The sequence below is a fragment of the Hippoglossus stenolepis genome, chromosome 22 (assembly GCF_022539355.2).
Source record: "Hippoglossus stenolepis isolate QCI-W04-F060 chromosome 22, HSTE1.2, whole genome shotgun sequence".
In the NCBI taxonomy this organism is placed as follows: Eukaryota; Metazoa; Chordata; class Actinopteri; order Pleuronectiformes; family Pleuronectidae; genus Hippoglossus; species Hippoglossus stenolepis.
The window spans coordinates 14329800-14356953 of NC_061504.1; the positions used below are offsets into that span (position 1 = coordinate 14329800).

General features: G+C 43.9%; 2 protein-coding genes across 3 annotated transcripts; one reads left to right on the top strand and one right to left on the bottom strand.

The window, feature by feature from the left end:
• Positions 1 to 3199: 3199 nt before the first annotated feature.
• On the top strand, positions 3200 to 5440 carry ndufb2 (NADH:ubiquinone oxidoreductase subunit B2). The gene is made up of 4 exons (XM_035147400.2): positions 3200 to 3392; positions 3559 to 3703; positions 4592 to 4667; positions 5362 to 5440. Exons 1-3 carry the CDS (start codon positions 3307 to 3309, stop codon positions 4664 to 4666), a joined length of 306 nt encoding a protein of 101 aa, XP_035003291.1. The 5' UTR covers positions 3200 to 3306; the 3' UTR covers position 4667; positions 5362 to 5440.
• Positions 5441 to 7295: 1855 nt separating this feature from the next.
• On the bottom strand, positions 7296 to 25767 carry kdm7aa (lysine (K)-specific demethylase 7Aa). Of its 2 annotated transcripts, none has more exons than XM_035147399.2 (18): positions 25650 to 25767; positions 18240 to 18325; positions 17600 to 17717; positions 16967 to 17127; positions 15081 to 15222; positions 14550 to 14736; positions 14071 to 14233; positions 12366 to 12453; positions 12148 to 12254; positions 11803 to 11894; positions 11539 to 11625; positions 10838 to 11089; positions 10617 to 10747; positions 9727 to 9881; positions 9543 to 9637; positions 9175 to 9359; positions 8689 to 9074; positions 7296 to 8185 (listed from the first exon to the last, which is right to left on the bottom strand). In XM_035147399.2, exons 1-18 carry the CDS (start codon positions 25745 to 25747, stop codon positions 8097 to 8099), a joined length of 2622 nt encoding a protein of 873 aa, XP_035003290.1. In that variant the 5' UTR covers positions 25748 to 25767; the 3' UTR covers positions 7296 to 8096. The 2 variants fall into 2 exon arrangements, with proteins under 2 accessions (XP_035003290.1, XP_035003289.1); XM_035147398.2 differs by having other exon boundaries at positions 9727 to 9884.
• Between the last annotated feature and the right edge of the window lie 1387 nt (positions 25768 to 27154).

Consider the following 27154-nt stretch of genomic DNA (forward strand, 5'->3'; position numbering starts at 1 on the left):
GCCGTGCTGTGGCTGCCACCGGTTACTGCCTGGAGGCTTCTGACGCGAGGCCATTTCTAGGTTACAACAACAACAGCACACTGACACAACTCTCACGCCGGATATCCGAAACACTTAAAAAATCATCAGGCCATTTTTAGTTTGAGGCTTGTAAATAACCACTGCCCACTACCAATGATGTTTTCTGTCATTGACTGAGAATTTAATGTGTGTGAGGAGCTAAAAATACTTCAGTTTGCAGCTTTAAAAACACAAAAACAGAACAAATAACCTCCATTAGAGAAGTTAGACTTCATCAACAGCTGTCCTGCATCTTATTTGCACAAACCACGACGTGAGTATTTGCCTTGAAACGTCTCAACAGTGAAGACACACGTCTATTTTTTCCTGGGCCTGCGTGGAGAGTAAATAACAACACTTGCAGCCTCCACCTGCGGAACAACCATACAAGGAGAGCGACGCCGGGCCGAGCGAGCCCCACACAAACTACCACTCTGAGATGCTGCACGGAACATAATGATGGCATTCACATCAGTGGTTGAGGGGGAAAACTGCCTCCTGACCACTTCCAATAACACGCTCGAATTAAGAGCTCTGATGACCTCACAGCCGCTGGATCCAGTCTGGTGACGCTGCCCCGGGTGAAAGTCATAGCTACTGGGTTTGTTTGAATATGTCAAACTGATAATTGGATCAAACAAGGCTGATTAAACTATCAAAAATATAACCTGGCTCATGAATTTCTGGAAGTTTTTTACATGTTGATATATTCTTAATGTTGATAAAACCATATCTGTGCAATTAATAACTTCATATTTCATACATGTACTGCTTGATGTATACCAAATACTTGTAATGTATATATTTACCCCAAGTAATGCAGGCTTCTTCCTATGCAATGCTGTATACTTTATGATATTATACTACTACACCAAAACTTAACATTTTAATTTGTCTATGGTATCACCCAACAATTGTTTTGAATTGTATTTTATTACCTTTTTATTGATTATTTTAATAACAGGGATTCGTAAGTGAAGTTCTCAGTCAGTTATATTACCTGTGCACATGATAATAAGATCTCTAATGTGTCCTGTTCTGTTACATTAAACTATATTGTATATTCCCTCTGAGAGAAAAGTCTTAGTTTGTTTGCTGTTTTTTAATTGTAAAGTGTCATTGATTTATTATTTATGGTTTCTTCAAATAAATACTTTATTTGAAGAGCTTAGAAGAGAGGAGCTAGTACTTTTTTTTGCTATTGTGATCTTATGAATCTAAAAGATATTATACTGAAGCACTTTAAATGCTTCCTCTAATTAATTTTCTTCATGTGTACCTGCTGTGCTTTGTATGTAAATTGTATTGGTTGTGTGTTTTGTGTGTTTTGTGTATCTTGTTCTGTGCACAGGTCTTTAATGAAAGAGAGATTTTTAAAGAGAGTCGGACATTTCACCACTGCAACATTATCTCTGGTGTCTGTGTGGGATCAGCACTTGTATTTACATAAATAATATAATTAATCTGAACCAATTCCAGTAGAGTTAAGAGACAATTAAGATCAAATAATAAAGAAAAACTAATTAAGATGAGTTTCATGAAGGGATTCAAACGATGACATCACAGTATCTCAATGTTTTTTTACTATATGATAATCTCAGTCTTACTTATTTAATGCTTGAAGCATCTGTGAACTACATGAGTCTCATTCGCCACTGAGCACAAATGCACATGTTCTAAATGTGCAATATGAACATTGAGTTCAGGATTTAGTTTCATTTAACATCATGCGCTTAAATATTTTTAACTCGGGACAATTTCCAGTGCAGAACTTTTGCCAGAGTCATAATCTCGGCGGGTTATTTCTACTTTTAGTTTGTTGAAGCGTAGATGTACAATAGTCACGTGACTTTGTTTGGGAACATATAGCATAGGAGTGGTAGGCAGTGCAATTTTCACCCCAGCAACATAAATCTAAATCACTTCCTGTTGTTAAAAATACACGTCTGTACAGAAGGTGCCAGATAAACAAGACTGTTTACGTCACAGTGTTAAATGTAAATGTAAAATGTAGGTTTATGATGAACATGGTGGTTTTAAAACATCACCTGTTGTTGCCACGATATTGTCCAGAACACAATGTAAACATCTATATGTGTGAAAGCGTGATGTTGTGACCGCAGTGTTTGCATGACAGGATCTGATATTTTGGTCATGGCTGTGGGCAGCACTGGAGGAGTTGAGGAATGTGTGACCACAGGGCCCTTTGGCCCCACGCTGCATGTCTTCCTCCCTTGTCTGGATACAAAGACACGGACCATCACATCCCTGAACGTCTCCTCCAGGTCCACTGCCTGACAAACCACTGCCGACAGCCTCCCACTCACGAACTTGGAAAATGACAACCCTTGGGACCAATGTTGCTCTCTTAGAAGTGCAGTAAAAACGGAGCGATTTCCTTTTCACTGCACTTCAGAGGGAGCTGTGATTGCTTCCGCCCTGAGCGTGGGCGTGTGGGTGGCTGAGGACATGTCAGGTTCATGTCAATCAGCAGGTCAGTGTCTGGCCCTCCTGTCACGTGAGGCCCTCAAGCTTCAGACTCTCACTGCCATCTGCTGGCTGCCTGGCTGAAGTGCTTTGGAAAAGGACATTTTTTTATTATTTCCTTTTGAAAACATGCAAATCTCCAAACATATTAAGTGATGTTTATTATTTTCTTTCTGGACCCACACACACACACACACACCTACGTGTTAGCTCACGCAAACCTAAGTTTGACTGTCTGGTGATGTGCAGTGTGAGTCTATTTTAGATTGTACTGACATTTACACTGAGAGCACAGACAAACAAGTAATCCTCAACATTCATTTACAAAAAATAACAACAGTGATAATAGAGTGAGAATATTATATATCGTAATACATAGTTTGATACATTAAATCAAAGTTACAGAAAACAGAGCCTGACTGATGCTGTAAAATTGAGGTTGATATTTGACAGTTAAAGAAAATCTGGAAGAAAATGAGAGAGTAATTTGATTGAATATCTATCTATGTATGTATCTATCTATCTATCTATCTATCTATCTATCTATCTATCTATCTATCTATCTATGCCTGTGTTACGCCTGGTCGCTGGGGGGCGCTGTGGTTTTTATCGCCGCCTCTTCTTGTTGACGGAACTACGTGGGTCTCGTCTCTCTATCCAATCACAGGGGTCGTTGTTGGGAGGTGGTTTGTGGAGAAGGTGACTTTTCGCCATTAGCTCGGATAGAAACACAGAAACACAGAAGCGGTTAAAACCAACATGTCTTCTTTACAAAGGACGCTGGGCGTTCTGCGGCTGGGCTCCCGGCTGTTCCGCCGCGGGCCTCAAAGAGTAAACATCCGAAAGTAAGTGGCCTCCAGCCCGCTAGCACCGAGCTGTGTGCTAGCTGTAGCAACAACATGCTAACACAACGTTAAATTACCAAAACAACGCGCTGGTTAAAAAGCAGAACTCAGGACAAGATGTCTGTAGATCTAACGTTTATATTTAAAATGTGTTTTCACTCTACAGGGGCAGCGGGGGTCCTCACATCGAGCCGCAGTACAGACAATATCCACAACTGACCAAGAGCCAGCAGTTCCAGTCAGAGCTGCTCAGTGGAGCCATGTGGTTCTGGATCCTGTGGCACTGCTGGCACGACCCGGACGCGGTTCTGGTGAGTAAACACTACACTGACCCTGTCTGTCACTGCAGAACAGGGAGGGTCACTGTGCAGAACAGGGAGGGTCACTGTCCAGAACAGGGAGGGTCACTGTGCAGAACATGGAGGGTCACTGTGCAGAACAGGGAGGGTCACTGTGCGGAACATGGAGGGTCACTGTGCGGAACATGGAGGGTCACTGTCCGGAACATGGAGGGTCACTGTCGGTCACTGTCAGAACAGAGGTACTGTAGAACATGGAGGGTCACTGTGCAGAACATGGAGGGTCACTGTGCAGAACATGGAGGGTCACTGTGCAGAACATGGAGGGTCACTGTCCGGAACATGGAGGTCACTTTGAAGAACATGGAGGGTCACTGCAGAACATGGAGGGTCACTGTGCAGAACAGGGAGGGTCACTGCAGAACAGGAGGGTCAATGTCTAGAACATGGAGGGTCACTGTCAGAACATGGAGGGTCACTGTGCAGAACATGGAGGGTCACTGTGCAGAACAGGGAGGGTCACTGTGCAGAACAGGGAGGGTCACTGTGCAGAACAGGGAGGGTCACTGTGCAGAACCCTCTGGACCAGCTCCAACATGTGTTTTCCTCGTCCGTAGCGTTAGTGTTGTTCTTCTCCGCCGTTTTTCAAACGTTGCCTCCATAGGAGATGGTGTCATGAGAGCGATACAAGGCACAGGATTGGCTGGTTTACTGGTTTGTTTGCTGTATATTATTACAGACCCGACTAATCAATTACTAAATCAGTTGCAAACTATTTTTTATAATCGATTAGTTGTTGCAGCCCTGTTTGAAATGTTTGAACTTGTACTAGTTTTACGGAACCTGACAGGAACACAATAAGTCCGGATGTGAAGCTGAAGGTTGTGTCCTCTCCTGCAGGGTCACTTCCCCTGGCCTGAAGCCTCTGAATGGACAGACGAGGAGCTCGGAATCCCACCAGATGATGAAGAATAAGGTGATCTCTCACTCTCACTCATCAAGGGCTTGTCTACAACTTGTAGAAGCTTTGCTGAATTTGTACATGTAGCTGCTTCTTTAGTTGGCTCATAGTTAAAGGTTCAGTGTGTAGAATGTAGTGACATCTAGTGGTGACGTTGCACCCTCCCCTTCCAAACATGAAGGAGAACCTGTGGTCGCCTTCAGTTGTCATAAAGATGTTTAATTTGTCCAGTCTGGGCTACTGTAGAAAACACAGCAGCCACCATAGAGAGGACATGTTCCTGATGTAAATATAAAGGGCTCATTCTAGGGTAAATGAAACAATTTGTACAATTTAGATGAAACACACACTAGGATTATTTTACTTCTGCCAATAGATCCTTTCACTTGAATCTTACGCACTGAACCTTTAAGTCTTATCTGTAATAAGTCCAACCTTCAGTAAGCTTGTGCTGTTGTTGAAACTGTGATCGTTTTAGAGGCTGCAGCTTGTGATGCTGAAGTGTTACATTATACATAAAGGTTTCTGATATTCATCATAGATATAAATGGACTGAACAGAATAATTTAAATGACCAGCACCACACACGCAGCCTCCAAAATGACCACACACACGTTTAACAAGTCAACACAAACAGAACCTTCATGAATGGAGCCTTTATTCCCGGACTGTTTTACTTGTCTTATGTGTCGTTTTTGTTTTTTTGTAGATCCCCGCTGCTGTGCCAGTCTTCAGATCATTCTGAAAGTCGCTGTTGTACATAGATTAATAAAGTTCTTTAAGTTAAACTATGTTGTTTCAATGTCTGTGATTATGGTAGAAACGTGTGAACATCTAACAATACAACAAACTGTAAAATAGATTGAAGAAGAGACAAATGTTATTTCATTATTTTTATTTACACGCAAGTTTTGAAATGCAGGGAAAAAAATGCATTAACAGTGTCACAGTTAGCCAGTGTTTGTATATTTTAAATCATAAGCCATTCAAATCTGGAAAAAACCAACGCACAAACACAAATGCCAAGAGAGAGAGAGAGCTGCGTATAAAAGCAAAAAGAAGACAGATCCTGTGCGATGAAAACTACAGCTGAGAAGAAACCCTGCCTGCGGGCCAGCTCGTGTTTTTAAAAATGACTTAACATGCAAAAAGTTCAAAGGTACAGAAACCTTAGAGACATGAGATCACACATCTTATTTCCTCTGTTTTCCTGTGATAACGACTTAATTAATAAAGAGATAATTAACTAATAACGAGTGCTTTATCTAGAGATAAAGAGATATTTAAATAGTTCATTATTAGTTAACTATCATTACCTCGAGATAACAAGTTAATTATCTCATTATCACTGGAAAACACAGGACTGTATGTTATGATTCCGTTTCCGGAGAAAGGTTCAAGTGTAGTGTCAGAAAACAGCGGAGGAAATCGATTTGTTTTGGGATTCTGTGAAACACCATCAGAGCTGAGTGAACAGTCACTCGCGGGGGTCACGTGCACGACAAGTTCAACCTGAGCAAAGCTTTCAGAAGTCTCACGCTGTCAAACGAGTTAAAGCTACTTGGCAACAGTTCGGCGTCATTTACATGAGCGGAAAGTATTTTAGAGTCAACGTATCACAAACACAGAGCGAGGGGACAGAACCAAATTCATGTGAACAGAAGTAATGACTGACGGCTCATCCTCACAACTAGAAAACCACAACCATGAAATCTTTTTTTGTTAAAAACAAGCAAAGCTCAGCAGCTCCAGAGCAGAAGGAGAAGCTGAAAGTCGAGAACATCCTGTTTCTTCCACGACGTGGCTGGTGGCTAATCGAAAGTTATGTCCATGGCATCAATCCCTGAGAGTGAAGAACTGCGCACCTCAAGCAAAACACACATCACATCAGCACTGGTATTACTTCAAAAATAAAAAACCTCACGCATCCTGTTGAAGTTCCTCAAAGTTTCACTTCTGAATACATCAACTACTTTGGATCGACCACAGTGGCTCAGAATACTCCTTTGTTTTTGTTTTTTTTGCTAAATGATAAGTGGCACTAGTTGGAAAAAGCTCAGGTGTCGATGTTCTCAACCAAAAAACTTGTCTATATTCGCACATCGCCCCCAAAACCAGAAGAGACGAGAATCAACACAGGATCTACTCGACCGGGCAGCGGGGGGGAAGAAGAAAAGAAAGAGTTGTGATGATAGAAAGGTGATAGAAAAGATTCTGTATGTAAACTGCTACTCGACAGATGATCACATGAACTCTAAAAACATCCACATTTACAAAAAAGTTAAAGATAAAAAAAGAAAAGTTAAGAAAAAAGAAACCTCGGAATAAGCCGAAGTTTCAGGGTCAAAATAAAATAAAATCATCTCTTTCAATTAATAAATACATCATTCAGAATTCCATAAAAATAACACGTTTAAAAAAAAACATCACAGATAAAACAAGAAATAAATTAAGCAGGATAACATGCGAGTCGCTTTTCTGTCGAACGACTCGTAATTCCTATTCAAAACTATTTCACTAGGAGGCAGCACTCGGCGCAACTTCCCTTAATAATTACCCAGAAAGACGAGACTCCCTTCTAATGAATGAACAGAGACAGTGCAGGTCTGAGAGAATGTTTGTAATGCACCCATTTTCTTTTTCCAAACAGGGAAGTGCGCAGCCGACATGCTGCCTCTCACTCTCACCTTCCTCCTCTACGTCATTATTGCTGGTGTGATTGAGATAAAAAGTGGAGACGGGGGAGGGGGGAGGGTCAGGGGGAGGCGGGTGAGGGCAGGAAGGGACGAGCATGAGTGGAGAAAAAGTACAAACAAATAAGCACCATTTTTAAATTTCAGTTCACCTCCTCCTCCTCTTTAAGCACCTCGTTTTCCCCGCAGAGCGAAAACAAAAGAAGAAGCTCTGCCATTATTTCACCTGCGGCTCCATCGTCCTGTTCGCTGACAAAGCAAGTGGCGGGGGTTCTCCGGAGAGGGGGTGTGTTCTAGCAAACGTGATGCGGATGGATCTTGGCATCGGAAGCAGTAGATGTGTCGGCGAATGTCTTTTAGTCGCTTCGTGTGGTCGACTTTAGTCCTTAATGCCCCCGGGAGCTTCAGTCCGTCGGGTTTTTTTTTTTTTCTTCCCTGCAGCAGAAAATGTCACAACATGCTCGCTCCTCGTGTCTGTTTTGTTCTTAGTGTGCTTGTAGTGACGTCGTGCACTCGCTTGTTTCAGATCCAATACCCTGTCTCCTAAGCATGCACAGTGAGTTCGTTTTTTTAAATTTTTTTACGCGGAGTCATGGTGAACTCCAGGCGCTGAGCCCCCTCCCCCCTCATGTCTTCTACAGCACAAAAGTGTCCAGTAACAAATACACAAATGGTTCTTTTTTGTTTTTCCGTGGAGAATACAATCCCCAGCTTCTTCTTTCATTCTTTCACCTGTGTTGTTTCTGAACTTCTACACAAACACACGACTGTGTCTGCTGAGTTTCAGGATCTTTCCCAGTCTCTGCTTGGCTGTGGCCATTCCTTTTTTGGGCCGCTTGCCTGGAAAAGACAAACCAGAGGAGATAGATTTTATTACAAGAGAAGATGAACAGAGTTAAGATGTGAACGTGGCTGCGTCACAGACCTGGGATCCTGCTCGGATGTTCAAATCAACACTCATTTAACCGGCAGCTTCATTAAAATGAGTTGATGATGGTTTAAAGACCTAGAAGTCAGAGTTTATCTCCAATGTTCAGCAGGAAACTTTAAAAATGTGAAGAATTCTGAACAGAGTTTGGTTTATTTGTTACAGTTCTGGTTCAGGAAGCTGGGGATTATGGGTAATATTCCCTGTTCAGTGATGTTTCCCTTAAGTAAATGGGACATTGGTAGACTTTGTGTTTTCTCTACATGAAAACCACTGTGGCAGCAGAGGGCGCTGTTGCTCAGTAAAAGATTCCCAGTATTGCTTTCAGCTGAAACTTTCCTCTTTCATAAATGTGTCATGTTTTCATATTTCAACATTTTTTGCTGATAAAAAGGAAAAAGAAAACGTTAAAAACCTTTCGTGGCCTGATTGCTGATTGGTGGGGGGTTTGGGGCGTGTCTCTTGGAAGGGTGCAGCGGAGGAGACATGGAGGGGTCACAGTACTGGAAGTCCGTCTCTGGACTGGTGGTGTGGCTTCGACTGAGGGGGCTGGGGAGCCCCTGATTGTCCCAGGCCTCGCTGCTGCTGTTGCCCTGGCTGTCCATCGGGCTCTTGTCCCCCTGCAGGAGGCGCTGGTGCTGCCCCGGCTCCCTCTGCTCCATCCGCGAGCACTGGCTCGGGCTGGACCACCAGGGCTCCTGGGACGAGGCCCCCTTCTCCGGCTTGGGGGAGCACAGCAGGCCAGCCATGGACAGCATCCCTTGAATGGCCTCTTCTGTGCTGGGTGAGGTAGGACGGTCTCTGCAGGACGAAGACATCACAGACTCTTATTTAATACATGTTCAAGATTTGACAGGTGCCCGATGGGAACATTTTCTACATCTTTGCATGTGTTTCTCACCGTTTGAGTGGTTTGTGTTTGTGCCTGAGTTTGTGGCCTGACGGGTCCAGCTCTATGACGTGCCCTGAGCCTTTCTGCTGCGATGAGCCCGTCTCCTCCTCTTCCTCCTCCTGGGAGCTCTCTGAATCCTCATCAGACGAGGACGACGATGACGATGATGACGACGACGACGACGATGCTTTACGCTGCATTGGCAAAGCAAGACGAGGATTTAGACAACAAAATACAAGCAAAACATTTTAACATGTTTGACCTGAAGCTTGTTTAGTTCACTGTTCAGCGCCCAGAGCTGTTAGTCAGCTCAGTATTGACTGTGATTCTCTGTCCTCTCACAAAGTGTGATATATAAACTCCTGCTCATCATTCACCTCTGTGGGAGAGTCACTGTCTGACTCCACATCTGAAACACTCGAGTCTCCTGAGACTTCTTCCCTGAGTTCAGTCTTCACCCGCTCCAGACCCGCTGAAAAACACAACAACACACCATCAAGCTCCTGACAGTAACTTCACGTGGTTTCTGCTAAACGAGGGTTTTCAGAAGCGATGACTCACCGAGGAGTGAGGGCCTGTCGACCGTGCTGTGCTGCTCTTGGTCGTCCTGCGTCCACTCCGACTTCACATCCACACAACTCTTTGGTGGACACTGGCCAAGAGATGACCGTTCACCCTCCGTCTTCACCGGGCTGCTGCCTGGTCGCCTCATATCTCTGCTAAAACAAATCAACGAGTTTGTTTTCCAGCTAAATGTGTTTTATTTCAATCAATCAGAAAACTGAACTTTCTGATATTCATCATTTATGGTTTGTATAAACATTTATTCAATGCAGCCGTTACTTTTTGGGAGCCAAAAAGTTCCCTGGAGCTTAATATCGACTCTGGTCACTACAGTGGAAGAGTAGAGTTCCTGAAAAAGTTCCTAATTAATATATAATAATACACGTTATTCGTATAGTACTTTTCAAGCTGAAGCACAAAGTGTTTTCCAAATGAAATAAAAGTGGAAATATAAAATCAGAAATCTCTTTTGTAGGACAAACACATTTTGGAACCTGACAGCATTTAATTCCTGTGGTGGAAAACAAAGCTTAATGTCCCCTAAACATTAATTCACATTGTTGTTTAAGGTTGTTGTTGACGTGAGGTCATTTTATTCATATCACACACAGGATCATAAATATTAGAACATTTTTGTTTTAGCCCAACACTAGTTTCTGTTGTTATTTACATTATCTTATTGAATGTGGTTTTAGTCTGTTGCCTGGATTTTTTAATTTGTTTTGGCTTTAAGTTTGACAAAAAATGTTTTTGTGTTAATGCGCAGATAAGACTTTCCATTTTTCTGCATTAATTTCTGCTACAAACAAACTGCACATGACCACTGAGCCTTCATGACTCAGTGGATCAAACGCTGCTGTGTTGACCACAGAGAACTGAGCTCTCACCTGATGATTCTGCCGTTGACCAGCATCAGCCGGAGGTGGTTGTCCTCTAAAGACTCCGCAGCAGCAGCAATGGCCGATGCAGTCGACACTTTGTTGAGCTTCCCATGAACCTTGGCACAGAACGCTGGATCCTGAGGAGTTCACACCAGAGTCAGTCAGAGAACCAAACCCCTTCACCATTTACACGGCGCTACTTTTCTGTAGCTTCCTGTTGTCCTCACCTCATCGAGCGGCCCCACCTCCAGCCTCCTCAGCACCTCCCTGGTGTGCTGCTCTAAGATGTCCAGGTTGGAGGGCACCTTGGGCGCCTGCCGCTGCTGCTCCCTCAGCCGCCTGGCAGCTCGCCTCGCCCGCCGCGCCTGGCTCAGCTTCTCCAGCGTGGACCGAGTGGCCGGGCAGGCGTTCGATCCAGATGCTAGACCGCACCCGCTTCCCTGAGATTTCACTGGCTTGCTAACACTGACTGGTTCCTCCTGTAGAGGAGATTTCAAAACACATTCATGAAGTCAAGTGTCTGCCGAGGTTGGTGCTTTAATGAGGTGCCTGACAATAGGAAACCTTTTAAACGAGTGTAAAGTCGTGGTTCATTTGAAGCAATACTTTTAATTTCTTTTAAAACATGAAGGATAGAACTGAAGGTCATTCGAGTTTTGTTTGGTTTTATTAATTTGACACTGAAACTAAAGGACGATCTGTAGAAAACGTTTTTCCAAAGAGCTAAAATATCTCGACATGATAAAGAGCCTGAACACTGACTCCCCCGAAATTGTTGGAATATATCACTTGGGTGAAAATATATTAGATATTAAAATCATGTTACAGCTTCAGCTTTCTGTCACCAATAACAGTTTATAGATATTTAAAACCAGCATCAATGCATCCGTTCACAATGTCAAAATGAAGTTCAAAGGTCAAACTCTACCTCCAAGTAGCGGATTTCCTTGGTCAGCTCTTTAATGAGATGGTTGGGCCTGATATTATCCGGTACCTCACTGGTGGGTTCAGTCTCCTGAAAACAGAGAGAAGTGAACAGAGAGAAGTTTGTCATCCAGAAGATAAAGAACACACAGAGGTGATGTCTCCTGCTGGAACTCAGCTGGAGTGTTTTCACAGCCACCTGAACTGTGGCGGCGGAAAAGCAGGAAATAAAGAAATGACCTCTGAGAACACTGGGGCCGACTCTCACCTCTCTTTTCAACCAGGTCTTCAGTGCACTGATTAAAGCCTTGACTCCCTCCACCAGGTAGGTTGATGGTGGACAGTTGTCCTCACGGAGCTCTGAGAAAAAAATAACATTTTGGTGAAACTCAGAATAAACAGAATTTAAAGACAGAAAATCTAAATCATAAGAAAATGTTATTTCCATGATGATAAATATTATTTTATTTCCACTTAAGCCATCACAATATTGGGATTCCAGTCATTATTGATTTAAGTTGTCTCTGTTTTTAAATGTGTAACTGAAATATAAAACATTTACATTTTATTTAACATCCATCATTGTGCTGTTTCACAAACATCTATCTCTCACCTTTGAGCATTTCCAGCAGGTTCTTGGCCACGTACCAACAGATGGCCTCAAAGTACGGAAACTTAAAGAGGTCTGGCGTTTTCAGACGACGCTCCATTTCATAACACCTACGAACGAGCACATGAGGCGAAAAAGAGTTCAGTGAAAAAGCAACAGACACAAGAGCGTCTGCATTCAAACAGAAATCGAGGTAAAGCAGTGTCTTCTGAGGTGGTCACCTGAGCTGCATGCCAATATTGAGGTTATGAAGGAAGTTCCCTCCAAACGCCATGCAATCCTGAGAGGTGAGAACAGCATGGATCCAGCCTGCAGGGGGAGCCAGAGCACAGAGGTTAACACAGAGTCTACACTAACACAATAATTAAGAGATATCAGCAAAAACAAAAATCACCATAAAACTTCACCAGGCAGAATCTGTTTATTTATCATGTCTGAAGATGAACCCTGATGTGTACGTACAAAAACAAATTTCTTCTCCTCCCACTGTCGGACTAAGAGATAATGCAATCTATTAAAATAACTCAGATAAACATGGTTCTTTATCCAACACAGAGCGAGAGAACCGAGTGTGTGTCGGGGAGGGGTCGGTGTAAGGCTGATAGACAGGCCTGATAATGCACCGGTTGACTGTGCTCTCTGACCCCCACTTAATTCCCACCTCTCCGCACCCTCTCTGCCCAAAACGCTCTTTTACAATGCTGCTTCGAACCTGCTGAGAAGCGCTGGTTGGAAGACTGGTTGAGGACGTCCAGCAGTTGACGGGCTGAACTGAGCTTTGTCTTTTTCTGGGAGCGGTGAGAGGGGGGGGAGTGAAGGAACTCCATCGGCTTAAAAAAAAAAGACCATTGAGAGGCTGACGGATGAACAATCGTATGGCTACGGACGTGTTCACTTCACTTCTATGAATGAAAGCACGTCATATTCTGCTCAGCCACTTTCAGACACAGCACAGAAGTCCCAACAGTTTTCTCACAAAACAAAAATGGCAGAGTGAGTTGCTCCGGACTTTTTGCTGAACCTCGGCTGCCACTCCTTAGTAAAATGTCCAGAAAATGTCTGGTAAGAAAGTTGAAGAAGTTTCTAACGTTTCTAGCTTTGGACACAAGTTTACGACAAATAATCCAACTTGGAAAGACAATGGGATTCGAGCACTTTTGGTGATAAAGGTCGACATCAGTGTCGATGTGCTGTACAAACAGAAACACGTGATTCCCGCAGCTGAATTTACACATCATGTCCTGTCCTCCTGAACAATCTTCTGCTTGTGTTCTTCATGTGAGACTTAGGGTCTGAACACAACTGCTTATCAACAACAATAACATAACCTAAGTAAAAGAGAAGTGAGATTGTGAAGTCACGTGCAGGAGGAAGCTGTCATCTACAGCATCATTGCCTCTTTCATCGTATTAAACACAAGCTCTATTTCTCTTCACTTTTCCATCGTAATTATGATCATCAAGAGATGTTTGGGTTGTCGCTCAGAGAGAAAATCCCTCTCTCTGTTATTTTCCCCTGAAAATGATAGAGGTCTTTCAGGAAGCCTGTATTTTCCTGGCAGGAGTCATGGGAAACAATTATTTTAACGCTTGAACGTATGTGAAAAGACAAACAAATGCAGACAACACTGGCGACGCAAATAGCTGTTTGTCCCAGTGTGTGAAATTTATTGTGCACGGACACCACTAAGTATTATACAAGACTCTCAAGGTTACTTTTACATAAGACCTGGTTCAGTTAAAGCTCACGCTGGTGTATTTGCCTTGTGAAAGGTTGAATTACTTTATCATCCTATATGTGATCTTAGCATGAGTTTAAAGGAAAATTAAATCAATCTGCTTAGAGCTAATTGTTCAGGGGCCAATCCTAGAAGTAAACTTATTACATGTAAGACACTTCACGCAGGCATAAAAGATGATTACAGACCTGTAGGGATGAGCAGGGTGGTTCCTTGGGTTACGACGCACTTGTAGCACTTCTCCACTTTGTCCCCAAAGAACACTTCACTCTGATTGGGCGAGGAGCTCCATGCCTCATATAGTGCAAGGTTGGCAAGAGTGGGCTTGATCAAGTAGAAGATCTTTTCACCCTGAAGAACAGACGAGGAGGATGACACACACACACGATGTTGTGCGTTTGAGCGTGGCAGCTGTGATGATGCCCGCTGTTCTTAACACCCACATCCCATCTGAAACTCATGTCTGCTGCAGTTTCTGGACTAGACAGTGAGATCATGAGGATTGAAACAGCGGAGCTTCATGATGTGAGAAGCGAGGTGACCTTTCAGCTTGTGCTGGCCAATCAGCTGTGACTGCCCACCCTATATACCACAGTAACTCACTGGGCTTGACTAATGTGAGGGCAACTCACCCTTTGATTTAACAACAGGCAAAGCTCACACTCACCCAGAGAACATGGTACCAGACGGAGGTGCCTCCGAAGTCTATGTGGAAATCTGTGTAGCTGTCCTTGACCCCCATAAGGCAGTACTTCTGGACAAAGGGCTTGGGGAAAAAGGAGTCGTCCGGCCAGTAGTTCTCAACCCAGGACATTTTCTGAGCCACGTCGGGAACCTCCACCAACTCAGACATCCTGCAGAAAGAGAAAGGTTTAGAAGGTTGAGTTGAAAGTTATCAATCATAGTGGCATCTCCAGGTGAACTTTAGAAAAACAAACAAAGTTGTAGATCGTCTAGTGTTTGTCTCACAATTTAAAGATTGACAATCTGTTTCATCTGTCGTTATTTCTGAGGTCTCCCACATTTTAAAAATCGGATCAGATTTTGAAACTCCTTTAGTATGTAGCAGGTGTATAACTGGATCATATTGCTGAATTTATTATCATTTTCATAACTGACTTGTACTGTTGTTGTTTATTAGGAAACTGTGTTTTAGTGAAGATACTGGGCAGAGGGAATAAAACACAGGATAACTTACTTAGTGTCAGAGAACTCCAGGCTGATGAGGTTGAGCACCTTGAGTCGCTGGGACTTGGTGAAATACTTGATGAACTCGCTGAGCTTCATCTTGCTGTCCGCCTGCCGAGCCACATCTATCACATCGATGATTTTGTCGGTGCCTAGACGGGAGATATCAGATGGAGAGGTTCTGTAGTCAGTGACAGTGGGTTAGGGTTAGTGGATGAAACACATCAGTGGGTGTGGGGTTCACTGGGGTCAGCGGCCTCCTGGCATCTCCATGTGCTTTCACAGATCAAGCCCTGAGGTAAACTGGCACCAATATGGCAGAGCGGGGAGGTGGGGAGGGGGGGGTCGTACTGAGAGACCACATAGACAATCTGTCAATCTGTCCAGGCCACCGGTCCCTGAGGAGGTGCAGTGGGTGGAGGTGAGAGGTCTGCTGCGTTTAATGCACATTTGGAAATATATGCAGAGATGAAACAGCGTGCACGTGGTGTGTTTACACACGTTTGAGACAAAAAACAGATGCTAGAGAGGAAAAGAAAAAAGACGGCAGAGAGAACACAGCGAACGGTTGAGACGCTACAAATCACACTCGGGTGACACATGGGGCCGGAAGTCGGAGCTGGGTGCAGTGTGTAGAGCAAGACAGCTGGTTGTTGTATTTTACCCAACACCCCCTCCCACACACCTTTTTTTATTACCCCTCTGCATGTTCTCTCGCTCTCCCACACACACACACTCGCATGCACTTGCACTCACAGAGACCCCTGAAGCCCAGCTGGCCAGCGTCTGATGACAGAGAACAGCTGGACTCGAGGCAGTCGGTCACAGAGAAAGAGAAAAAAACCAGCAGCTTCACAAACACGACAGCAAGAAGAAAACTTTTCATAAACGCAAGAGAATCCACAGCTCGAGAGGCTCTGAGCTGCCGGATGTGGACAATCACTGTGATATATTACACCACCCAGTCATGTTAAAAAGGTCATTAATTAAGGTAATTGCTGCAAATACGTCTTTGTCAATATGAATGAACTAGACTCTTCGCTCAACGCATTAATTACTGCTCAGTTAAGAAATTGTTTCCCTTGTTAATCATCCGTTTATATAGCAACGCGTTTCAAAAATAATTATGATAGAAACACGTTCAAATCTGTATAAATCCAAGACTTAATAATGAATATCAACATGCTAGTTCTTGACGATGCTTGACTTGTATTCATCAATTATTATCATCGTATTATAGGATTCAATATTGATGTATTAAAATCCATGATTAAGATGTGAGTAGTGTCTGTATCGGGCTGTATTCCATCGGTGTTCATTAGTTCCAGCACTAGATCAAACCGACCACACACTGCGCCGACTACACAACAGCATTAGACCCGAGTGAGTCACAGAGGACACCAGCGTTCACTCCTCCAGTCCCATTGTCTTCCAACTGTAAGAAACGTAACCAGACACTCGGTCCCTGGTCACAACACCTGTGCCTGGGCTTAATGCTCAATAGGGCATGGGAGAGGGAGATAAACTGAGAGAGGGAGTCTGTAATCTGAACTTAATGATAAAAACACCGGTGGGCTTGGTAATGGGCTTGTAACAGGAGCTGGGAAGTGGCAAGCTGTTTCGGTGAGGAAGCGCGGTGGTCACGGAGAGGCCAGTGAAAGCCTAGCCGTCACTCATTTAGAACTCATTCAGCCATCGTCTGATGCCTGATAAGTGGGTTGAAACCCCATGAACCTGGAAACCTGTTCGTATTGACACACAGATGGCGCCTGCTCAGCGATGGCCACTTAGCTTTTATTGGCTTTCCAGCAGGCCGATGCTGCCGTGTCTTCCATTCACAGAGCCCACATCCTTCCCAGAGGATGAACATTAAAGTGGCTTATGAAATTTCCTTACCCACATACTGCTCCACGTCTTTGACAGAGAAAGCAGGGGCCGGTAGTTTGAGTCCCAGACCCCCCATCTCGGTGACCTGGATGGGGTAGTTGAAGCCGTGTCTCTCCAGGTACCTGGGTGTCACCAGCTCGCCTTTCATCCGCATCAGAATCTCATCACCACTGGAAAGAGATCATGACATGTTTTCATTAGGAGAGAGTCAGAGTCATGGTCCCATTGGCCCTGTTCGGACCTGGTTTTAACATCTGTCCTCAGAGATCAGATCACAAGTGGACAGACAGACAACTAAGTTTGTCCTTTTCACACCTGGTATTAAAATGCATGAGGACATTCTCTGGAGTTTTTACTAGGGGGAAGTCAGGAAAAACTTCAGTGGGAACCCTGACTTGTACATTTTCATTCTCACATACAACCCCTCTGGAAAATTTAAGAAAAATATCTGGAGTTCAATGCATGTCTGAAAACAGCTCTAAATATATAAAGAGAACATTGGGCAATAGTTTAAGTGTATATCATGGAATATTGTTATGTCATTATTCAAAACATTACAGACATCAGGTGGATTTGTTGTTGTATGTGGACGATCTTAAGCACAGCTGCCGTATCAGTGCACGTGTCCAAATTCATATCTACCTGGCAAAGGCTCTGTTCTGCAGGTCCTTGACGAACACTGGGGTGCCAGCTTGAACCGGCTTCGATCCATTGTCGGCCTCCGTGTAATCGTGCCTGTGCCAGTTGTTTCGCCTTTTCACTGCAATAAAACAAGAGACAGAAGAGTTTCACGGGGTTGTTTGGGTTCACATGTCACCGCCCCCTTCAGGCAACAAAGTGCTGCATTATGCACGTCATCGCCACTTTTTTGTGAGGATGTTTATTCACTACTTGAACCCCTGTGCAGAGAGATGAAGATAGAGGGGCCTGTCCTATCAAAGTGCAGGGCTTACAGCGCCATTCAATTAGCCTGTTAATGTCTGCCCTCTGGCGCTCAGAGGTTAACCCATTCCCCTCCCCCGCTAGAAAAACTCAGACTTGACTATCACTACAGAGAAAAACCTTTTCCCCCTGGGACCAGCCCCAACATACAGGGAGACGGGGGTGGGAGGTGAAATACTGAATGACAAGAAGGTTAGACATGTAAATGTAAGGCAGAGAATCAGAGGACAGTGTTTGATGAATGAGATGCATGTCGGGACTGGGGGAAGGAGGGAGGGACTCACTAACCCCACAAACAAAAAGCAGAGAAGTGCCACTAATGAGAGAAAGCATTACTCACTCAGGGAGGGTCCGTGTACGACATCACAGTTGGGACAGTGGTAAACATCGATATCCACGGCATGATGCTCTTCTACCTGCACGCAGCTGGAGACAGAGAAAAGACACAGAGTTACAGCAGGTTCACACTTTCTCTTATTGCAAATACAGACTATGAGTTTTCAGCGATTTTAGAAGTTTATTAAAACCCACACTGGGACATGGGTCTAATAAAGCAGGGTACGACATCAGGGTTGAGGTTTGTAATGATAACAGCTACAAAGAATGTTTCTGATACTGTGAGAACTTAAAATCTCTCTCACATTGCAACATAGGAACTATTACCAAAGATAATTCTTTCCACGTTGATCATCAGTCAAGTGTAAGTCAGCCAAAGATTGGCTATATACCTGCTATTGCATGTTCAAGCACGATTCAGAAGTTATCCTGCATGTCTAGTTCATGAGTCACTTTCGTTTAGAAAACTTACAGCACAAAATGTAAAATGAGAAGACGTCTGAGAGAACTTAGGGAATGTGATGAAATACATCTTGGACGATGTAAAAGTAGTGATCAATAACAAAACTCTAAAAGAAAAGATGATTTGCAGTGTTGACAAAACTCGAGGGGGGGTCCTTTGTCAGGCTGACACAGATGAATCAAACCAAAGCTTATGTCAAACTCTCAGACCTCATGCATGAGAGGCGATGTTGGGGGTTTCAGGTTTGAAGTCAGCAATCACAGTGAAACAGCAAAGTACAGTTTGGGTTTGGAATATGAACTTTGCTTCAAGTGGTTTTTCTACAAATGTTTTAGAACAAGGCAGAAAGTTGCTGCAAAGCCACCACAGCTCGCAGTTACATCAAAGTCAAACCTAACATCAACACTAATTCAATTGATTCGACAACATAAAAGCAGCTTAAGATAATTAGTGTGAATCTCCAAATACATAACAGGGAAAAAGTTGTTATTTATACGACTTAAATAGCACGACTGCAGGGCTAGAAATCATCCTGGTAATCATCCTGGAAACTTGATTTCCTGTTTTGTTCCTTTGTCTTTGAATGCAGCACGAGGTCAAAACTTTAACTGAACACCAACTGCTTGCACGGACACTGAGGATTGTTGCAGTCTTGCATTTTTCCCTGTGACAGTGTCACTCACACTGCTACCCCCGACCGTCCTGCAACGGCCAAACCGCAGGCACCAGCACACACGCATTCCTCTGTAGCATACCAGAGCCCCGATCCAGAGCAACCTGGACAGACACCAAGGGATGTTTAGAGTTAGAAAAACTGCAGCATGCAACTGAGGCTCGTGCAGCTCAGATCATTTCAGTGGTTAAATGATGGAAAATGAGGTGGAGGGAAACACGGAGAGGATCCTCATAACAGACAAATATTATGTTTGTAATTTAAAGGGATTTTTGTTTAAGTACAACCGTCGTATTCTATGATTATATATCATGTGTCCCCAGTTGACCTGGAAACAGTTAAAAACTTTCTGGCTGATTTTCTTGTTTACAGCACATTGACAGCAGACTAACATCTTTCCAAATTAGACAACTTCGGCGTCTAACATGACAAAGTTATTAATTATTCTGCTTCCTCTGCTTGTTTGTAATCTGTCCAATTAAGAAACAAACCACTAAGCACCTTTAACACTGCGATGACCCCAAGGAAGAAACTGCAACATGCAAACCATTTTAAAATAACAAACATGGTGACTTTGTGAGTGGCAGCAACAATAGCATAGTGCCCAGTTATAAAAGATGTATTTTTTGCAGATAAAACCTCCGCTTTAAAAACGTGAAACTCGCCTGCGAGTGGGCTGGAGTCGACCGCAGCGTGCTATCACCTTTGATCTACAAGGAATTGCAGGAAACTGTAAAGGAAATAAAGCCGAGGGCCATTAACTCATCAGGAAGTGGTGAGCTCGTGTGAATGCTGGACTCCATCACCCTGGTGCACTAACAGGATATCAACAGTAGCAGCCTCGCCACGGTTTACCACACACACACACACAACCTGGTGTTCTTGCTGGCTGCACAGCGCAAACACATTTTGTGAGAAAGAGCGTCACTCCTCAAGCAAACAAGCCGATATCTTTCACACATTTTCTGTGGGGAAAGGGTCATAACATGCATGTAGTTGCTGTAATCACCCTGAGTGACCTTCTAAACAAATACATTAGGAGGTTTTGCATCAGTTGAGCAACTGATAGGATTTTTGTTTTAGGTTTTAGCCTCAAGAAGGCACATTTATCTATCACCGGTTTCCTTTACACTCATTTACCCTGCAACGTCCACAGTGAAAAAGGCAGTGAAAAAAGCAGCACCCCTGCTCCAGCACGTGAGCAAGGAGATGACCAACAATAACACTGCACAGGGCTTGGCTGTAGTATCGGGCCGAGCTCATGTATCAGGAATCCTGGTTCAAACATGTGGCTGTCGGCTGGAGGGAAAGCATGAGTCACAGCTCTGTGCCGCCGGATGGTCAAGAACAGCGAGAGCGGTGCGTGTTCAGCTGAGGTGACCTGGTTGTCCTCGTCTCACATGGTATTTTTCTTTTATGCAGCGCCACAGTGGGAAATCAGGGCACTGTGCCACATGCGCTGGCCTGACTCAGCTGCATGTCACCTGTAATGATCACTGCTTAACAGGGCCTGTGAAACTGTGTGGACTTGAGACTGCAAATGCAAAACAGAGGGGGAGACTCAGATGAAAAGGAAAAGCGGGCCAAGTATTTCCTGCCTTGCACGTGCTAGATGGTGTATTGCATCATTGCAGAGCTGGTGATTGTGCAAACAGCTCTCAAACTGAGAACTTCACTGGCTTGAAAAACGACTGGGATCAGATTTAAAGCAACTGAAAGGGCGTCAATGTAATACTCAATGAGATTGTGCTATCACTGTATGACAACGACAGAAAGAACAGTCGACGTAACCCGAAGATAAAAAAGACTGAGCCTCGCCATATTCAGACTGGAGTTATTCTGTGATGGCACCGCAGCAGATTACCAGGCATAACATCCCTTCCTGAACGAGACGTGTGTGCTTGGCTAAAGCCCCGGCCATCAACAGCCCCTCTCCCCTCCACTTCCTCCCATCAAGGGCCTCCTTCCTGTGTGACTGAGGGAGCTTATTCATTAGTCCGTGCACTATGAGGGGTTCATTGTCCTCCATGATCAGTGCAGAAACACAAAGGCTGGAGGCGGGCATTGCCATTATTTTAAGCTCTAAATAACCGCTCCGCATGGGGCGCCGACACGCCTACATTAGGGAGCTGGCAGATCTCTAATGGATGGGTGGTAGAGATAGAGAGGAGATGAGGGCAGTTAAACACACCTGGCTATCTTTATCTACCCCGGAGGAGAACCGGACTCCTCCAGCCCTGCACCTAATGCACTCAGCCAAAGCTTACATAAACAGTGCTGGACCTGGACAACCGTAAGAGCCACTGAGCCCTGACAGATGGATAGGGATCTGTCATTTTTAGCCTTACTGGTTAAATCTTTGTAGCGACTTAGCACATGTGCGACCTAACATCTTTGCAGTGGTTCGAGCTTGAAAGAGACCGTAGAATGTCTCTGTAGTCAGATGGTAAACAACAAAAGAGGATTACTTTGTTGTTTATGGGGCGTCAGGGAGCCCCAGGGAGTTTTAACTACTTAATTGTTTTGGGTGCAGGTTGGGTTGACTTGAGGCTCCCGGCGCCGAGCGCTTTGCTTTCACACATGTCTTCAACATGGTTCTCTCAAGGCCCCCAGTGCCCCTGCAAAACCTACAAAGTCATCAGTCTTGTGACTGTCTGCTGCTTGAATACATCAGCCAATAAAGTCACAAAGACAGACAGATCTGAGGATAAAATCTGCTCTCTATGCTTGTCAGGAGGCATTAATAACAAATACGTTACTGTGAAGATAATAAGACAAGTAAGTCACTTCTTACTTGCAGCAACACTGAGCTGCACATTGTATATTTTAGACAGACGTTCATTGAGCTGAATGTGATATGACAGAGTTAAATCTACTCCCACATTAAAAGGAATGCCATAAATAGAGATTTATAAACTAAATGAACTGTAAGGCATAATGTATGGCTTTAATATCATAATTCACACTGACTGGTAATCAATACACAAGGCTCTTGACCCCTAATCAACATTGATCAAGCTAAAAGTAATGCGGTTTCCCTGCCCCCCCCCAGGGACACATGTACTAATGAATGTAAACATAGCTTTTAACAGGAGCTATGAGGCCGCTCTTTACTTGGTCTAATTCACTTATCAGACATCTAAATAGACAGGACCCGAATCGTCTCCTCGTGGACAAAAAAAAGAGGATTCTTCCACTCATCCATCCATTTAACACAAACACTAAAAAGGCACTCTGTCGAGGATATCCATCTCTCTTTGGTGTGCTCACACTCTGCGAGACATTGACGGATTGTGCATTGAACTTGGCTCGCTGGAGCTGCCATCAATCATTTCCTATGTCCCATCGCGCCCCTGCTGGTTTATCATCACCCCCTCCACCCGCACCAAAATCAGACAATGGGAACGGCCACAGCGCCTGACACCTAAACTGGGGTAAACACTGTGATCCGACTTGACCCGGTGAGGACTTCCAAGCTAATCCGACATCCACAGCGTTGACATAAAGAGGCATCTTGGAAACAAGGCAAACAAACAATTTACAGAAGTAGGTCTTGTAATTATGTGAGGCTCTAAATGGTAAATAGAAGAGTTCAAACTAGCAGTTGTGATGTAAACCACAAGCTCTAGTAAAGGGCTCTTGTTGAGTCTTTTAAGGGAGATACCTGAGGGGCTAAAAATAAAATAGACGGAAAAAGAAAAGCAGGTACTTTAAAACATTAACATTACAAACAATTATCAAACATGGTGAAACAAAATGTCATCTCAGGCATATCAATCTGTGAAGGGACACACAGTAGGCATTTCCTCTTTTTTGACACGACACGGGGCAGAAATATTGGGAATTACTGCTTATGACAACAATTTAATGTGACCACAACTTCATTACTGTCACGGAGTTTATAACAGTGACTTATCCAATGATAGTGTACAATCTACTATAAACTACTGCAGCCCGTCTGCTACTGCATCTCAAATCTATATCAACAACACAAATTATCTTCCCTTATCCCAGATGGAGCCAGGAAATATCTCTGTATTGGTATAGCAATAAAGCCATAGTGGATGGTTGATGTGTGTCAATAATGGACTCTATACAAAGTACATTTGCAAGGAGCTTATCAAGACAAATATACGTTTCTGTTTCCGGTTACCTCACTGATCACTAGTCCGCTGCAGAGGAACCACATTGCCCTGATTGCCCCGGTGCTCCAACCATTAAAAGTCCCTGGCTGTATTGTGTACACAGATGCTGAGAGATATAAGTGATGGAAAGCAGGACATTCTCCAGACAGCGAGACAAACGCCCCCCACACAAACAACAATCCCACTAGCAGAGACACACACACACACACACACACACACACACAAAACCAGGCACGAGGAGGCTGAGCTCCTCTCATTTCCACTGTGTCGGCGTACCACCATCTCCAGCCAGAGAATACCCCTTTCCCTTCTGGCCCGCCTCGTGGGAAAGAGGCTGGAAATGTGGCTGTTTTTGGAGCACTCGCTCTGCGTATGTGTGTCTCTGCTTATTAGTCATCAATGGGGGGGAAGCTCCGGCGTTTGTTCCTTTCCTTGCTGGCACATGACACACAGCCAGCCCATCCTTTTTGGCTGTCGTACGCCACAAATTCTGGGCAGCCTGTTTTCTGGCCGCGTGCTTACTGCGGTTACGCAATGGCTTCCGTCATTTCCACACAAGCAAAAAAAAAAGAAGAAGGTTATTGTATTCATAAACAGTTGCCGTGGAGACTCGCCCACACAGGCAGACTCAGCGGAGGGAAGAACGAGGGAAAATGAAACTTTCATCTATGACAGCTTTTAGACTCGGGGTCTTTACGTCTACGTTTATTAGAAGTCACAGTTGATGAAGCCTGGTTTTACTGGTTACCCAAGTCTGACACACTGACAATGATTTGACAACAACACAATACTTTCTCTATCCTTTCATCATCATCATCATCATCATCAATCTTTCAACACAAGCATTCCAGCAGCTCTCTGTCTTGCTCAATACGATACAGAGATTGAACACTGATCAAGCAATCTCAAGTACAACTTCCACTACTATCTAGGTCACGCTATCACCCAAAAAGAGTTCAGAGTGACAGTGACACCAAAACAAAGCCAACATCAGCGGTTACGACAAAAAATCGTGACTGAAATCTCACACCACACAGGCCATTACAAAACAGGATGGCATGAGACAATGATTCAACCTCCAGGAAGAGTTCTGACAGCTACCACCCACAAACAACATGACTCAGAAAAACCTCTATAACACCCACAATGACCCACTTATAAATCAGGTTATAAACAAACAGGATAAAGACAATAAGCAGTTCAAGGAGATGTGCCTGTGTGGTTCTTCGAAAGAGTCCCCCCTGTCCACCGCTAGGGGTCTCCTGCCATGTGCCTCCTGTGTTTTAAAGGGGAGGGGGTTTAAATCTCTCAAGCTGTCAATCAAAAGCCAAACCATAACAAGCACCTTGTTCTCTACTTTTTCTTTTTTAACTAAAGCAAACCACTAAAAATGTACAAAATAAAAAAAGCTAAAATGCTTAAATTACACACAACTTGAAATATGCTTATATTAGATTTTTATTATTATTAATTATTATGGATATCAGGAATAATCTAGAGATTGTGTCCAAACAGATAATTCAATTATAAAACTTTGACAATGGGAATAAGTTTAAAGTTTAAAGGTCGGTCCCGGCTGCCATTACCTTAAATAACCCGATTTGGTGAAGCGGATCACAGGAGAGGTTGTTTATGTCGAGTGGTTTAAATTAAACCGGTTTAAATCAAAGCCAAGACAACATTTAAACTCATCTCCACTGGGATTAATAACAATAAAGACAACCGGCAGCCTGAGAGTGAACCGATGACCCCCCCGGGCTCTGGATCAGCCGGGTCGGACTGACACAGCCCGGCGGCTCCTGGCAGATCCGCGTACTAGTGGATAAAAACTGGTTCCTCTGTGCTTCCTTTTGATCAATATCGATATATTTGTGTAGCCTAAGTTCAGGTTGTGTGTTTTCGAGCGATTCGGTTCTAAATGTGAGGCTGTTTCAGTGAGCGCAGCCCCACTTTCTTCCCGTGAAGTCGCGTCAATGGACGGTTTAAAGCCCCCGTCGCCCACCGCTAGCGTTAGCATGCTAAGTTAGCTTCCAGGCAGCGCCGCGCGGAGAACCGTCGCCTTTCTCGCCCGAGCCTCGCGTGTTTCTCGGTTCCGCTGGCCTCCGCCGCCCCGGGACCCCGCCGCCGACCTACCTGCCGTGGAACCAGTCTTTGCAGATGTCGCACTCGATCATAAACCGGCTCACATCGTAGGGCTGCCGGCAGACACAGTACAGCGGGGCCGCCGCCATCTTCCTACTGTCCCCAAACAACGCAGGAATGAAGCGGGGCGGGGACTGAGCCCCGCGTCCGGAAATACCCGAGGCCGCACGAGAGCTTCCGCCACTCGGAGGACACCCCGCCTCTGACGTCACGCCTCGACTGGATTTCCATTAGTGTGAAAACACAACAATAACAGACACGGTTGTTGGTTCTTTCCCTACAAGGCAACGACGTCATGGTTTTATGCTTATTATTTATAACCCTTGTTTTTCTAAATCTGAAAATAAAACAGTATCTTTCAATGTAGGGAAAAAATAACAATACATGATAATACATCTTTACAAACTTCTTCATCTAAGCCACACACGTGAAAAGTTAATAGAGCAAAGTCATTTTAATTTCATGAAAACGTTGACAATACAATCTTCAATGCAGATAAACCAGGTAGGATGAACACAAACTTCACTGTGTAGACTGTTTACGTTCTGCACACATCTGGCACACAGACAATAAAAAGTGACAGTATATTGTAGAACTGTTTGAAGTAGATAAGTAGTAGCAGTACTCTAAGTAATACAGAAAAATACTGAAGTAGCTCCAGAGCTTGGAACAGGTACTGCAGATAGTTAATGATAATAATAATAATATTAATAACAATCCCAATTATAATCATAATAATAATAAACTTTGATATAGCGCCTTTCAAAGCACAGTTACAAGGTGCTTTACTGTTAAAAAATGAAACACTGAAGGCAAACAATAGGAAACAGTTAAAGAGGAAATAATAAGACACAATTCAAAAGCAAGTTAAACAAAGGTAAACAAGTGATTCAAAGTTAAGACTAAACAAAGACAATAAAGAGCCTCCGTTTGTGTGATACAAATTAAGAGCATATTCAAAGATCAAGAAAGCTTGATTGAATTCCAGGTGAATTCCTGTTGGGCCTCTTCTGAGTTCTGGTAATTCAAGGTTGTAGGTTTAATTCAGTGAAAATGTACAAAAAGCAAATACAACTGTTGTCAAAAGAATGTAAAAACTGATCTAGTTGATTTAGGGAACCGGCATGTAAATGTGCAGCATCAGTACAGACTTATCTGAAACCTATAAACACAGCTGATATGATATAACCATAAATGTGTCACACAATCCAAAGCAGCTCTCTCAGCAGAAAATGTGCAGAGTTTATTTTCCTGCCGTTCTCACACTTCTCTTCATGCAAAGAGCGACAGAATATCCCTGAGCATCACAGGAGAACCAAAACACAACCAAATCCAGCCCTGGTATGTCTCCATGGAGCGTGTCTGACGTGCCCTACGTGCTTGTGCGGTGACTAGCAATGGGACCACCGACCCACAGCTTGATCTGTGAGCTGACAGCACCCATCCCCCCACACACCCATCTGTGCTGCTCTGCATAGTCAAGCAGCTCTGGTGCA

Bases quoted from the DNA above. Each gene is read 5' to 3' on its own strand.
- kdm7aa (XM_035147398.2), bottom strand. From the start codon at position 25,747: ATGGCGGCGGCCCCGCTGTACTGTGTCTGCCGGCAGCCCTACGATGTG. The intron at 12,454-14,070 runs GTCTGTAATCAT...CTCCCCCTGCAG, and splicing joins CACCCTGCTCATCCCTACAG to GCTGGATCCATGCTGTTCTC. The intron at 9,885-10,616 runs GTGAGAGCTCAG...GATTTGTTTTAG, and splicing joins GTCAACGGCAGAATCATCAG to CAGAGATATGAGGCGACCAG.
- ndufb2 (XM_035147400.2), top strand. From the start codon at position 3,307: ATGTCTTCTTTACAAAGGACGCTGGGCGTTCTGCGGCTGGGCTCCCGG. The intron at 3,393-3,558 runs GTAAGTGGCCTC...TTCACTCTACAG, and splicing joins CAAAGAGTAAACATCCGAAA to GGGCAGCGGGGGTCCTCACA. The intron at 3,704-4,591 runs GTGAGTAAACAC...CCTCTCCTGCAG, and splicing joins ACGACCCGGACGCGGTTCTG to GGTCACTTCCCCTGGCCTGA.